This window comes from Diadema antillarum, unplaced genomic scaffold (genome assembly GCF_040938485.1).
Source record: "Diadema antillarum isolate AM-2024a unplaced genomic scaffold, OU_Dant_1.0 scf00000140, whole genome shotgun sequence".
Classification (NCBI taxonomy): domain Eukaryota; kingdom Metazoa; phylum Echinodermata; class Echinoidea; order Diadematoida; family Diadematidae; genus Diadema; species Diadema antillarum.
In genome coordinates, this window is record NW_027271029.1 from 1,885,047 (window position 1) to 1,900,820 (window position 15,774).

Genomic DNA, 15,774 nt, shown 5'->3' on the forward strand with positions numbered 1-15,774 from the left:
TTTCTAACATTTTTTGGTGAAATGATGAGAAACCTCTTATGAAATATGAAAGAGCATGTAATTCTATGAGGAATTCAACATTTATTTGATGAAAATTGGTTTTGAAATGGCTGAGATATCCAAAAGAGAGCGATTCTAATATGTGTGGGACCCACACTTTATTACGATCGCTTTGTTTTACTTTGTTTTTGGATGTTTCAGTCATTCCAAACCCGATTTTCATCAAATAAACTTTGAATTCCTCTTAAAATGGTATGCTCTGTACTATATCATAAGTATTTTCTTGGTATCTCGCAAAAAGTTAAAAGCCCAGTTCTCATCTCCACCAATACTGTACCATCCCTTTAACGAATTTTGTGAATCACTGGTGGCACACATGAATTTTGCGAATGGACAGGCATAGGGCGCTTTGAATATGATAGCGGGGATGTCAGATAGTGAAAACAACATCTCGCAAAAATGTCTGTGGCTTCCAAATTTCTTTATGTGAAAATAACAGCATTTACAATGGGCTGGACAGGGCAGACACCAAAAGTGTGGAGAGCTAGACTACAGTGATGTGTCACCCACCAGGGGCAGGAGTTAGACCCCTCCATCTCACCAGAGGGGATCGACTATTACTCCATTTAAAGGGGGAAGTGTCTCCAGACATGCACCCCTGGAAACACAGCATGGGGGCTGTCCATGATCCTGACAGGTCATTTTTTTTACTTCCTTTTGCTTCATCTTCTTCTTCGTCTTTGGGTTGTGGTTGGGGTGATTCCATCGGACATGCACTTGGTCATCCTGATCGTCAGAACTACATGAGAGCATGCTGAGTCAACGTCACAGCTGTTTGGGGGGGGGGGGGGGGGGAAGAGTGTTTGAAATGCTTCCTGTCAATTTCAGCACCCAATTACACATCAATATTCCCCCCTAAAGAGGGTCAGTTAGACAGGCGATGAGACCAGGCGAGTGGTTGCCATGACTACCACAGTGGCTTTTCACATTTTGTGTCAGCTGCCTGCTGTCAGCATCAATACTCGTGTTGTTTTTGACAGCAGAAATAGAAAAAAAGGCTCATCAACACTTCATGTCATACTTGCATATGCTGAATCTGTTCTTTCTGTACTATGTACATTTTTATGAATGACAGTGCTGCAGTACATGACAGAGGCATTTGTTGTACATGGAACTCTAATCTATGTAATGGGTGAAAACTATTTTATGCAAATTTCAATATAGTTCCAGTTACATTAGCATCAGAGAGTACCTAATCACTCCTCAATTCCTGAACATTCCTGAACTCTTTCTGTACGTAATGTGTGTATGCATACCTTCTATTCAAATCCTCTTACTTATTTCATGTATATCATCTCAAAATCTAGAATGTATCTTGGCAAACAGTTTAGCAGTGTGCAAAATCCAAATCCTTGTTAGACTGAAACAGAACCGTCTCAGAAATTCCCCACTCCCCAGTGAAACCTGCTCTTTCGTCCTACTCTCTGCCCTCTTCCAAGTGCTCGTGTCACTAACTTCCTAGACCATTATCACCCTCCCCATGATTTACACTTATGATGATATCTGCAAACACCATTGTTTGTCAATTTCAAATTATGCATGTTGCAATTTCAAATATTTGCGATTAGAAGTAGCATTAACAGATTGTGAAATATGTTGTGGCGAAGGTGGGGGGGATGAGTGAAAGATATGTCATTGTATTCAATGACAGATGACAGATGCGTGAATGAGAAGAAGATGAGGTGAGACCAGGGCCCTGTTTCATAAAGCTGTTCGTAAAGTTACAAACGACTTACGAGCGACTGGTGATCAGTTCTGATTTGCTATACTTATCAGAATTTCCATAATTCAGCACAGGAACTGATCACCAGTCACTCGTAAGTCCTTCTTAACTTTACGAACAGCTTTATGAAACACCCCCCAGGTCCATGGTGAGACAGAGCCCCAGCAATATAGAGTGTGAATTGCTTGTATGCGTACTGATGTAAAGCCCCATCCAATACTGCCATTTACCACCACAAATTGACAACCCATGTTTGCCAAATGTTATGATCATATATGACATTGATTGATGGGCATTCTCCCACAGAATTTTATCAAAGATGGCACAGATCAAAATGTTCCTCATTTCATCATCTCCCAGACAGAGCAAGAGAAAAAAAATGACAAATCATCTGTACATTTAAAAGTTTGTCGGAAAAAAGACAATTGTAGCAAAGAAAAAAGAGCTGACAAAAGAAATGTAAAATGCATTTTAAAAAAGCCATTCCAAATTTCTACATAATTTCAAGAATTTTGTATGGCTCTTCTTACTCATACATGTTAGTGTCAGCAGATGGATTACCCAAATCTCCTAAAATGTGTCAAATATGAACCTTTTGATTTCTTATTTAAACAGCAAGGGAACACTTATTTTAGTGATTCTGTCTATGTGCGTGACTCAAATTCTGCCTGGCTTGTAACAAGTTTTCGTTGCACAAAACAAAACAAAACAAAATTTGGTGATGAGTCAAGAAATTGTCAATATTTCCATCCTCCTGAAATTGAATGTTTCACCAGAGAGAATTTTGGCACAGGTATACTCACTTCTAATTATAAACATATAAAGAAGAATTAGGAAGTACAAATGAATGATGTGTTAAACTCTCCAACTCTACGGATGCATCGTGACAAATTCACCTGTGATAGTCAAAGCTGTTAATCCCCTAAATTCACCACACTCAGTATGTGGAGAGAACTGTATTTTGTCTGCATTGTGCATTTCATTTGAATATTTAATCTTTTAACAATGCTTGACAGAATACATAATAACTCCCCCCTAAAAATGCTAAATAGATTTCATTGAGAGTTCTTTCATGTCAGTGTTGGAGAAGTTAATGTGGATTTCTGATTTCCTGTGACGTGCACGCAACTCATTCATTGCTACCAGAACATTTCCGTCGTGGAAGATGTCACTGATTGCAGTCATAACATTCCCCCCTCCCGAAGTGATGACATCACAGTTAAGAATCACAGATGTTGCTGGTGATGAACATGCTCAATCTGTATCTAGAGGATCTTGAGTTACATCCATCTCTTTGATTCTTACCCCTGATTCTTATCTGGGAACAGGATTGGTCCCATGCTGTGCAAAGTCTGTGTGAAATCTGGCAGCTTGCCGCAGATTAATCACTCATGTTCTTAGGTTCTTTAGAGGATATGAGTGGTGTTAAAAGTCATATTATCTTCAGGGGTTAAGTAGATATATTTCTTTATGAAGAGCAGGGGTTGTAGTAGAGGAAAATGTCTTACTAGTCTTCTTCTAGTCCTGTCAGACTTTGTATATTATAATGATAATACATACCAAGGTCTCTTTATCCAGGGTAGCCTCTTCAGTGTTGCCACTGCTCTACCAGAGGGCCCTGCCATTTCTATTACCCTAGCATTGCCAGGTACCCATTTATACACCTTGGTCGAGAGGGACATTGTGGGTAAAAACATCTTGTCCAAGAACATAAGCACTGGGCGGGAATCGAACTCAGACCCTCTGGTTGGGAGTCTGGAGTTTTATCCACTATGCCACAGTGCCCCCCATGAATGAATATTAGGTTTTCAAGAAGTGCCACTTTTGTGTCTGGCATGAAGTGATTCTTTACAGACATGATTTAGCAAAGAAGGCCTATTTATCTTTTTCATCAATATTTCTCTTAATGTAAATATCATTGCACATTCTTTTTCATTTCAATTCATTAAAGATATTCTGTAAACTTATCTTTTAATATGTATTGTGATGTAATTTATGTATTCAATTTCCGTAAGATATTCGTATGTTTCTGTTGGAAATGGAAAAAATAAATGAATGAATGAATGAATGAATGAATTTCATAGATTCTGTAACATTTGCTTCTTAAAAAGTGCATGCAAATCAGATACATAAATACAATCAAACCATTATTTTTATTTGACATAACATAAAGATGGAATCATTTGGTGTGTGAATGTGTGGTTATGGGGGGGGGGGGTTACTCTCAAAGCCATTGAGATATCGATGGGGGGGGGGGGGGGTTTCGGTTATACTACAAATGGCCAAGTCAATTTTGGTTTGATGTGTTTTTATTGTCGTGTGTTAAAGTTTTAAAATTAACAATAACTGAGCAATCGTCACAGTTAATAAACAAATCAATCATGAAGTAATGTACAGCACAAAGTTTAGGACACTGCTGCACAAAGTTTGGGGGAACAAATAAGCGAGGGAAAAGAAAGAAAAACAGGGTGGGCCGTATCGGGGGAAAGGATCTCGACCGGCTTTGCGGGTGGCTGCAGAGAAATGAGACATGATGTGTCTTACAAGGGAAAACATCTTGATTTCATCTCACAGATTGCCCCAAGATTTGCAACTTCAATTGCTCTCCAAACTTCCCTCCCAACGAAGAAATCAGTTGTCCCCTTTTTCTGTCCGCCTCAACTCCAGCATCACCACCCCCATACAATTTTGTCTTAATGTAGATAGCATCTTTTTGAGCCATTTTTATCTTTGCCCTTGTTCTTGTCATTGCTGTTGTTGTTTGCTACTGCTCATGCATTTCTGTGTTACAGTGGGGGCGTTTTTCAGGCAAGTCACTTGCCTGTTCGTACCGCTCCCAGGATACTCTCTCATTTTCACTTTCCCTGGGAAGCTTTTGTCTTTTTGGAATGGGGTTAAAATGAATCTGTCATCAACAATTGTTGACAGATTGGGCCATTTAGCCCAGTTTCTGCAATAAAGGCCAATGTTTCTTTTGTGTGTGCATTTTTTTCTAAAGTCTTACATCTATTGCATCATTGCAAACTCATTGGTCGTCATGTTGAGTTTTCCTCCGCATGTCACGAACGCATCCTGTCGTAAATTGATCTTTGTTGCGAGAGTTTAATGGCCTGTTTGTGAATCATGGCTTACCCTCATTCACTCTCGTTGGTATGTTGCTGCTGCTGTGCGCCCGCCCGCAGCTGTGCGTGTATTGTGGCAATCACTTTTAACACATCTTGATGGATTAAACCCAGAACCTGTCAGCTCCTGTCAGGCTTGTTTATTTTGTGACATACACTGAAACAAACAATTGTTTCAGCAAAAATACACAAGGAATTACATATTGTCCTTTTTCGTAACCTGTTGTAGACGAGTCTCGAGTATACTCGGGCAGGTGTCTATGTGAAATGCGTGTTATAGCAAAATCAGCCCATTCTCAATGGGTTAAGCTTAAAAAGCCTAAAAGTGCCATGAGCATCTCCTTGATGGATTGAGATTGTTGTGCAATAGAAGTGTACACTATCATTATTTTGTTTGCAGAAATTGGGAAACAGCTAAAGTTTTCAGAAGATTCTTGCAGCAATTCAACAAACTGAATTTCAAATCAAGAAAAGAATTATGGTCAAAGAGCGAGAAATATTGTTACTGAGAAGTATGTTACTTTGTGAATTGTTTTTTCTTTACTTATTTTAGTATAAGTTGAGAAAAAAGCTGCCTTGATTTTCTGACAGAAAGATTTGAACTTGCTTCCATGAATTTGACAGGGGTTTGAAAGTGCCAATGATGAACAGCAATATTTAATCTTTGTGTGTGTGTTTGTGTTGTCTTGTATTTTGTTGTGTTGTTGTGTTTACAATTCTTTTTGTGTTTGCTAACTGTGTAGTTAAATGTAAACCCACACATTAATCAGCTTCCATCATATTTACTCTCCAATGGAATTCCCAGGACAACCACTGATTGACAGTTGTTGCAGCCACACCCCTTTCTTGCATGACCACTCATGCTCCTTGCCAAGTTATTCCTGCCACTAGAGGGCTCACTTGTCACAATTAAGACCACAAGTCTACAAAGTGGGGTGTTGACAGATGAGGAAAAAAAAAATCCAACTTTTCCACTCATCTATCTTCTTCTAAGCCCAATAGTTTTTTCATGGATTGATACCACAGGGTAAAACCATAAAGTTCCTTCCTATCATGCTACAGGTTTGATTTTTCAATGTCTGTCCACTTACTCGGACCAGGTAAGATATACGTTATTTGTCTTTGTCTTTGTCCACTTCCATTTCCACTCATCTCCCTCCTTCTCTTTGCATTGCACTCAGTGTTCAAGGAGCTGCGGCGGCGGTCATCGGACGAGGCACGTGAAGTGCTTGGACGGAGCCAGGCGGCCCAGTTCGGACTGCGAGCGGGACTCCAAACCCAGCCACAGGCAGACGTGCAACATACAGCAGTGTGTGACAATACCACAAGAACCAGGTACATTCAGTGTGGACACATCTAACTGCTTATTTTGTTTGGGGGGGGGGGGGGGGCGGTATGGGAACTAGAGAAAAGAGAAGATAAATAGCAGAAAGCTCACTTAAATCTGTTTCATTCGTTCATGTGACGTTAAACAGCGACAGCTGGAATACGTGGCTTCCCATTGCAATGAACGTGTTGCCCTACCATTTCTTTGGCAAAAGGAGGCAAGTGACAAGATGGTAGAGTCTGAGATAGTGATGTTTTAGGAATGGACTTTGTATGTGCTCCTGGCATGTCAAGTTTTGAGGGAGAACGCTCTATGGCGAGATTCCACAACATAAAGAAAATTTATCAAAACATGGTACAGAATAAGAGATGATTTGCATAAATGTAATTTGAAGAGAAAAAATGGACTTACAAATGATGTCATATAAATGAATTGACATAAAAAAAATTAACCATCTTATCTTCAGAAGTCTTTAACATCTTGAAATCAACAGAGGAAATCTCTGTTTAGAACTAGAACAGCATTAATACAAAACGTGGCTCTTGGAGCAGAGAGCCTTTTGGTTCACTTGTGATGAATGTATAGGTATCCTCACTTTTTCACAGTGGGGAGAAGTTGATCTCAGAGTTGGCAAATGCTTTTTGGAGAGGTCAAATGCCATTTAGAATTAAAAATATGCCACTCATGAGCAAAGGCATGCAAAACAAGCCAACTGCAATATGGATATTACAGAAATCCATTCAGGCTTGAAAATAAATTCCCCAAAATAAGAATATAATTTACTGCGCATTTGCTGTATATCAGCAAATGGAATGAGCAAGGTGTGTCATTTTCTCCGAGATATCCTTTTTTTTAAACATATTGGGAGAAGTTGGACTACTTATGAACTCCAAGTTGTTTGATTATTCTGTAAATTTTCATTGCCATAGTCTGGATTTGGCTGATACCTAGTTATAAGGTGATCCGTCGGACAACCGGACACGCTCGCTATAGAAACAGGTGACATCCAGTCGTGTTAGGTGCAGGGACATCTTTTTTGGCATTTCATCTCATCGCATTTCATGCAATACTTATTCATCAAGGGCACGGTGTGGCTCACTATGATTCTTGAGTCAGAAATGATGGTTCTCCTTTCGTTAAAGGGATCATACAGTTTTGGTTGAGACCTATTTTCATTTTTCTAACATTTTTTTGTTTAATGAGAAACTTTCTTATGAAATATGAAAGAGCATGTAATTCTATGAGGAATTCAACATTTATTTGATGAAAATTGGTTTTGAAATGGCTGAGATATCCAAAAAAGAGCGATTCTAATAAAGTGTGGGACCCACACTTTATTACGATCGCTTTGTTTTTCTTTGTTTTTTGATGTTTCAGTCATTCAAAACCTGATTTTCATCAAATAAACTTTCAATTCCTCTTAAAATGGTATGCTCTGTACTATTTCATAAGTGTTTTCTTGGTATCTCGCAAAAAGTTCAAAGCCCAATTCTCATCCCCACCAATACTGTACCATCCCTTTAACCTTTGCAGAATTCGTGCCTTTCTAGTCTTTGAAACTCTCTTGTGCAATGACAGCTCTTGATAACCCTCTTAATTTTGATTTATGGATATTTGCCAGCCCAGCAGCAGTCCCACACCCCCCCCCCATAAAAAAGAAAAAATGAGTGAAATTTTCAGAAATGTACCACGCCATGCCGAATTTGGCTCGTAACCTAAAATCCTAAAGAAGTTTGATATATTTCTTAGCTCTCAGATTATGTAATGCCTTAATTTGGGAGACATGAACAGGGCCACTCCTCCCCATTCATTGCCCCTCTAGGACATGCTGTTGCTGGGTGCTTCTGCGAGTTTCTTTATGATGATGACAGACTCTACGTCAATGATTGTGTAAATGAGTCAACCTTAAAGGTTATACTTACCGAACAAAGTGGGGGGGGGGGGGGGAACCAAACCTTGGATTCATTGTGTGCGGTGCTGACTCAGTGGAGAACTTCACACCCCTAGCCGGGTGCAATAAGGGGTTTCAGATGGCAAGATATACCTCATTTGAAGTAACATTTCCTAAGTATGTTTCTAATTATGGTTAGAATTGGGAGTTGTTTAGGCACCAAAATGGGTCTCCTTTAGGAACTAACTGCAATCTTCAGAAGGCAATCCATACAACAGTTGCATCACAAATTCCATTGTCTATCAACTGAACATGCAGCTTAAGATGTGCTAACGGAAACCTTATGCATGTATGTTTGTGCACCATCGCAGATGTTAATACAAGATCAAGCTTAGCTCTCCACTATTCAGTTGTGTTTTTAAATTGCGCTGATCAGATTCCAGCAAAATTTTTATGCCGTACACCTCCAGACTTTGGTTTGAATTTGAGAAACATCTTGGAGAACATTCTGCTCTCAGATATGCTTGAAAACTTGACTGGCATGAAACGTGTTTCTAGTGTAAATGCTTTTACCAACAAGTTCTTTTGATAGTCTGAAACAACCCCACAAGGGAAAAGTAGAAGGATGAGTCGGAGGAGGAGGAGTATGGAGGTGATGGGAGGGGTAGTCTGGAATGGGGCAGATTGGGTCATGGTGGCATACGTCAGGAAGGGCCTGTTCCTGTCCCGTCCCTGAATTGAGTTGTCTGTCACACTCCTGCTCCTGGGGAGAAATGAAAGGCTCGTTGACGATGCCTGAGGGGCACTTGAACCTCATTCGACAGACCACACCATCGTCATCATCGTATCTTCGAGGGATGCCATGGGTGATAGCAGACATTGTCAATTTGCATTTCAAAGTGACAAAGAGTGTACAAGCTACTTATTCCTCCCCTAGAACCACACAGGAATTGATGTGATTGCTTACAAGCTAGTTTGTATAGGGGGGTGGTACCTGTCATGCAGGCATGCTAAGGAAAAGTCTTTTGAGACCAATGTCATGTTTCCAAAACATTTTAGAGGCCTTTAATTGTTTCTTCGAGGTTAAGATAAATTGTGTCATAAGGATTTGTATTCATAAATGAAAGGGAAACATAGCAGTGATGTCACTGTTATAATCATGACATGCACAGCCATTCCAACTCGCCCAATGGGATTTCATATTTAGTGACTCATTAAAACGAAAAAGGTGTAACTTGAGATTGCTCAAAAATTTTACTGAAATTCTCATGAAGCAGTTACTAGTTGTCGTGTGCCTGGCAGTACGGCACGAACGCACGCAATTCAAGGAAGGTGCGCCCAGCAGAACGACACAAGCACATGTGAAGCGCGCAGTATACTTACGGCTGTAACTTTGTGATTGCTCAAAATTTTGTTGAAATTCTCATTCATGCACGTATTCATACATCCATCGTATGTTTTCGTGTTGTTCTGCCAGGCACACAACGTAGTGTTTTCTACTCTTATAGAGATCACACTCTCATTGGCATTAGTTTTCCTCTTTAAGGGTTCATCTGCGGTCAGTGTGAGACCACATGTTCCCAGTAGATGGTGGTTTTTGTGCCTCTTCCAAAGTGTGACACAATGTTCGCAGTTTAGTCACCGCACCCTTGCCCGTGGCACGCTAGGATCTACGGATGATTTATTTGGTTATGACAGTGAATGACAGAAGATGATGACTGATCGCTGTCTGGTGAAATTGGATACGACCCTTTCTCAAATCTTGCCCATGATTTCTTTGATTTTTTGTTTGTCTTCTTTCTTGGAGGGTGGAGTTGGGGGAAATTTCCAAAATGCTCTTTGATGTCATCTTTCAGGAAAATGCTGCAAAAAGGGATATTGAGATGGCGATGTCCTACAAATGTCCTTTACATGTAGGACTGATACCATGAATGTCCCATTCTGCGTTTGAAGTACAAGCTAGATTGTATGGCATATGTACATGTAACATTCATAAGGCCCAAAACCACTATTTCGGCACAATTGGACAATCACAAAACGGGAAAATTAAAGTTGTTAGAATAGGTTTCATTTTTATACCAATCCACGAGACAAATATTCAAGTTTGTAGTTGAAAAATATGAACACATAGTTTTGCTTTATTTTAAAGGTGTGATAATTTCTTCCATGGGGCGTAAATTTCATCATGTAACATACGTTACCATGTCATTCTATTTCAAATGCATTAAGATTGGTGACTACATTCTATGATTGAGATAATTATGCGTCAGATGTGAAGTATACCATCGGCTGCCATGTTTGTAAATGCTGCCTGCAGATGGGAAGGATGGCAAATGACCTGTATGCTATACTGAACACAGCATGTCCTATTGTGTTAAACCTTAGAGAGGTAATGTTAATTTGTTTTCTCGATAATTTGACATCAGACTTTCTTCAGAAAATATTTTTCACCATTTATCAGTCCTAAATTGCCAGGTAATTCTTGAGTATCATCGATGAAACATGTGAAACTATATGCGCAAAAGTATAGTCGTTAGATTCCACGTAACGTATGTTTCACGTTAATGTAACGTAAGTTACAAAGACAATACTACTACATGTGCAGCAAATTTTGGAACATTTTCTTTTTGGTTTTTGTATATATTCTTACACTAATTTCTCTTCAACTCTAAGTGAACGAATATTATAACACGATGTCGCAATATTATGGCAATACAATTCTCAAAAATAACAATTAAAATAGTTGTAAAACTGCAAGACTTTATAACATGTCCTCGTATAAACTCTTCAGTAGAACAGTAATCCGTAACTGTTGATATTTTGAAGACAATTGGCTTCATACTTATGAATTTATGGCATTGAAATGATAAGAGTTGGGAACATGCTGTTTCGTGCCTTAACGGATGAAAATATTGTCATGATGTACGTGTAATATAAAACGAGTGGTGGGTAACGTAGGTTTCACTTTAATTTTATCATAATGAAAGTTTTCGTATGCTTGATGTCTTGTGACTTGTTATCTTCATATTGATGTCTTGTAACTTGTTATCTTCATGCTGTTGAAAGATATGTTTCGAATCCATAACTTTGCAGACTCATCAGCTGTCGCAACAGTTACTCTATGCAGGAACAGTTTGAAAATAGCAATTGCAATAAAATAGTATTCACAAAATTTTTAACACTTGTATGAAACAAGAAACGGCAGAAACGAGATGATTACTCTGTTAAAGTGCTTCATAATGAACAATAACGCCGTATTGCTTGTATTTAAAATGTCTGAACTCGGTAAAGGAGAGATAGGGAAAGAAGGAACCGAGAAATGTTCTTTGTTAACTAAATAAATGACCACTTTACTAAGTTGACTTTGGCAAAATGAGGTCCATGAAATAACGTCAAATTACACAGTTTCATTAGCACAATACTGGGTAGGATGAATGAAATTGTCATTAGTAAAATGATGTACTCGATTTTCCTTGTTATGTATGCATAAAACAGTATAATCCACAAGGATAACAAGAATAACAAGTCTTGCATTAATAATTCTTGCCGTATCTTGAAATTGTCTCCAGGAAAAATGTTTTGAATCTTTAAAAAGAAAAGTGAAAGGACAAGTTGCTATGCATGCACAACAAAGGTACTGATAATGATTATAGGCATGCAGGCCCGTAAGTAGGATTTTTATGGGGTGGGGGATGGGGTCAGGAGTTAGAAAAAGTCGACCACTTCCATTATTAATCTCCTGACGGGCAGAAAAATAAAAAGCTCCCGTGCCTTTTTTTTTTTTTTTTTTTTTTTTTTTGGTTTCATTTCTTTTGCCGGGTTTCATCGACTGACAAGCAAGAAAAAAAAAAGAAAGAAAAGAAAATTGAAGAAATGTAAAAAAAAAAGGCTTCAGCTCAATTCGATGCTGCCAGTACAAGCCCAATTTCATGTTTGTTTGTTTGTTTTTTTATTTCAAACGGGGGAGGGTGAGTCCGCGATTCATTTTTTTCTTTTTATTTCCTTTTGTTTATATTTTGACTGCTGGCAAAGGGGCGGGGGAGCCTGAACCCCCTCCCCTATAATTACCCTGATGTGGTAGGGTAAAAAAAAAAAGATGTGTAACTTTGCTTCTTTTCTTTGTTAACTATGAGACGGGCATAAGTTTTTTTTTCTTGAATCTTTGCTTAGAGATATGCTTTTTTGCCATTCTGATTACAGCTAACACGTTCCCTATATATGGGGTTTTAATCCTAGCACTGCTCTTCCCCATTGCAACTGTATAGCTTCAACGAGAAGGAAGAACAAAAAATGTTAATGTCTTAAACATATAGCTTACTGAAACATATATTACTATAATTACTATTATCATTATCATTATTATTATCATGTAGGCCTGATCTATGATGGTAACAGTAATACAATGTAGTTGAAATTACATTTCTCTAATGCACTGTATTTTTGTTGCCTTTTCTTCATTCAAAATGTGTGTTTCTTCACTTTGAGATCATCAACGACATTACGACAGAAATTTGAGTTTATTTTCTCCATTAAAAATAGTCAGGGAGTAAGTCACCATATTGGTTTATGATAACCAAAGATAAATATAATAGAAAAGACGTATTTCCCTACAGAATTCCTTCAACAATAGTTCTAGAACAATTATATGTTATTTTTATCCACGCACATTCTCTAAAATATCCTTTTTCAATGACATGAATTGATGAAACTTACGTTACCAAAACTAGAAACTTACGTTACTACATTAATGCAGGGACCTGGTCCACTAGTTTTGAATTCGAGATCTTTGTAATCTCTAATCTTATTAGCTATGCATTGAATTTTCTTAAAACAATGTTAAATTCATTGCTTATACCTGAAATATGACATCATTAAAGCCAAGTTGAACATCAACGCCCACCAAACGATTTTTTTAAAGATACTATGATTATGTCCCCTTTTACTGCATCCTCCAAACAAACAAGAACATACAACTGTAAATGAATTTGATATGTTTTGACGTAGAAATTCATCAACATCATAACTGCAGCAATTAAATTGTCTCAGATTAAATGGGATTTTCCGTAGATTGTCTGTTATTAACATGACAACATCTTGAAACTTACGTTACCAAAATTTGAAACATACGTTACTTAATAGATTGAGTGATTTATTTCAAAAGAATAAGCCTGTACAGCAAAGTAATTACTGGATTTTTACGGTGAAACCTACTGACTTAATAAACACACAATAAACAGAAGTAAAGCATGATTCTATGAAAAACAACAACACATTTCCAACAATCAAACACTTACTCAGTTTTTCAACACATCATGTAAAGGTATTTTGCGCCCTGCCAATGCTCAAGATGCCAGTAAAAGAGGTTGCTGAGCTATCCCATGGCCTCAAATCGACGGCACAGATTCGAGAAATATACATTTAGGTGGTAATTAATGGTGTAATTAAGCTTTCTGTCATTTGGTGGTAACGTAAGTTACATCACGTATGTTACACTTGTGGATTAAATCGTATAGTTAGCAACATAATGATGAATCTTTTGCCACCCATGGGTATGAGGACAATCTACTCCATAAGTCTCAACTTTAGAACAATCATTCAGAGCCATGCACCTTCATACTTTTTACAAAGATGATAACGTATGTTACTTCTCTTAAATCTACCTTTTTAAAATCTATATTTGCGAGATTAGCAGTCGCATGTCTTTTGAAGCTGAGTGATGAAATATTTTTTAACATAAACTTAGACCCCTTTTGGTCAGAAAAACAATACAATTGTGTAGCATTCACTGTAATAGCGTTACCAAGTTTGCAGTACAAAGATGGTAACGTATGTTTCAGCAGATCTGGCGACACATTTCCATCAGGTAGTTTGTTGTTAAAGAATGATAAGCTTATAAAGTTGTGATAGGTTTTCATAGAACTTTCGGCTACTTTTCTGAAACTGTGAGTAAGCTTCTTCTTTATGCTCATATTTTCCCACAAAGTTGAGAAAACATAAAAAATCATCGTTGGCGACATGCACTTTTGAGCCTGTTGGCCGAACTTAACCCTCCACCGATGGCTTAGTGGTACAATCTCGCCTTCGAAATGATTTCAGTTTTTGTCTATATGTCCCTTGGCATCACATAAAATCACCGGAGCATTTTGAAAGAGCTTTTTATCTCTCCTAGGTGAGAAGGAACATAAGCGACACGATTTTTGACCAATTGCGCCGAAATAGTGGTTTTGGGCCATAAGTGTGACTTCTTGAGCAGGTCACTCAGTGAAAAAGGACAGGAATCAGGTATCAGGCGTTGGCTTTGCAGAGACTGCTCTATCCCTGGCAAATGTCCGCTAGGATAGATCTTGTCAAAAGTCTTTAATAAGAACCAGCTTCAAAGTGCTTTCAAGAATTTTGTTTGCAATTTTCTTTTTTATTTTCTTCTTGATGAATTCATCTTATATACAATGTAGCTTGAGCCTTGCTGACCATCACAGATGGCATAAAACTGTCAGAATTTGATCAGCAATTGTTGCTCACTTTGTCTCAGCTCGGAACTATATCACCTTAGCCTCCCGGCAATGTCCCAGTTACCCTGCCAACTGTCTGGAAGAATTAGACATGTTGATAAGAAATACTCGGCTAGAGCAGGAAGAGAGCATATGATAATAGACCTTTTTTCCATTGGCTTAAAAAAAAAGAAAGAAAAAAGACTTTCTTACAACATTCTTTGTAAGTTTTAATTGGATATTGAATATTTGACATTAGAGGCTGTAGAAATGAATACTTCTTAAATGTATTTTTCCAGGGTTCTTAGTTTCAGTGAAGATAGCATCCTGACTTTATTTATCATTTCCATTTTTTTTTTTTAGATGAAATCCAAAATTTTGATGGGCAATATCCAAAGGTAGTGAAATTACCACAGAAATTGAACCCTAGAAGGATTTTTTGCTGTTACTCCCTGCAATAAACTTTCCATGGGCCTATTTTTATCATCATCTTAAATCACAACTGGTCCTCACTGTCATAGGAATGATAGGAATAGATGAAGTGATCTAACCCATGGAAGGCGAGTCCCGAGTATACTCGGGCTGGGGTATCTGTGACCGTGCATCACAAAACGAACAAAAAGTCGCACCCCTTGATTTTACGTGAGGACTCAAAAAAGGTGAAATTGGTCAACCGAGTCAACCTTGAATTGTTCATAATTTCTGGAAGAGCCATCCTTCTTCTACAATATTCTGTACTTTAGGATCATAACATGAATGGGAAAGTGTGTTTTCAGCAGTTTTTCTACAACCCTTTTTTGGAGGAGAGTAGAATGATCAGGTATATCTTAGAGGCCACTTTTCCTTGCTTGAAATCCTTTGCATACTCTTCACTTTCAAGTCTAATAACTTTTGAAGAAATAATGCTACTGCTTTGAAAGTTGGCATTAATCATGGACAGAATGTGTTAATAGAACATGCTTAATTTCAGCTGAATCTGATAATCTCTTCTTTGTTGCTGCTCTGGTGGTGTACATCCTGTGTTTTGCCCCTTTCATCGCACAGCTAGCACAGCTTGGTAAAGATTAACAGGGTTCATACAGGCCATGGAAAATCTGGAAAGTCATGGAATTTGGCCTAGTCTTTTTCCAGGCCTTGAAAGTTATGAAAAACTGATATTTCCA

At 38.1% G+C, this 15,774-nt stretch overlaps 1 protein-coding gene across 1 annotated transcript in view; it reads left to right on the top strand.

The window, feature by feature from the left end:
* Window positions 1-15,774, top strand: part of LOC139721224 (uncharacterized) — a 155,688-nt gene that overhangs the window by 136,340 nt on the left and 3,574 nt on the right. Inside the window, exon 11 of the mRNA XM_071632548.1 lies at window positions 6,087-6,240. Within this exon, the coding sequence (XP_071488649.1) occupies window positions 6,087-6,240 (154 nt within the window). The remainder of the gene's footprint in view (window positions 1-6,086; window positions 6,241-15,774) is intronic.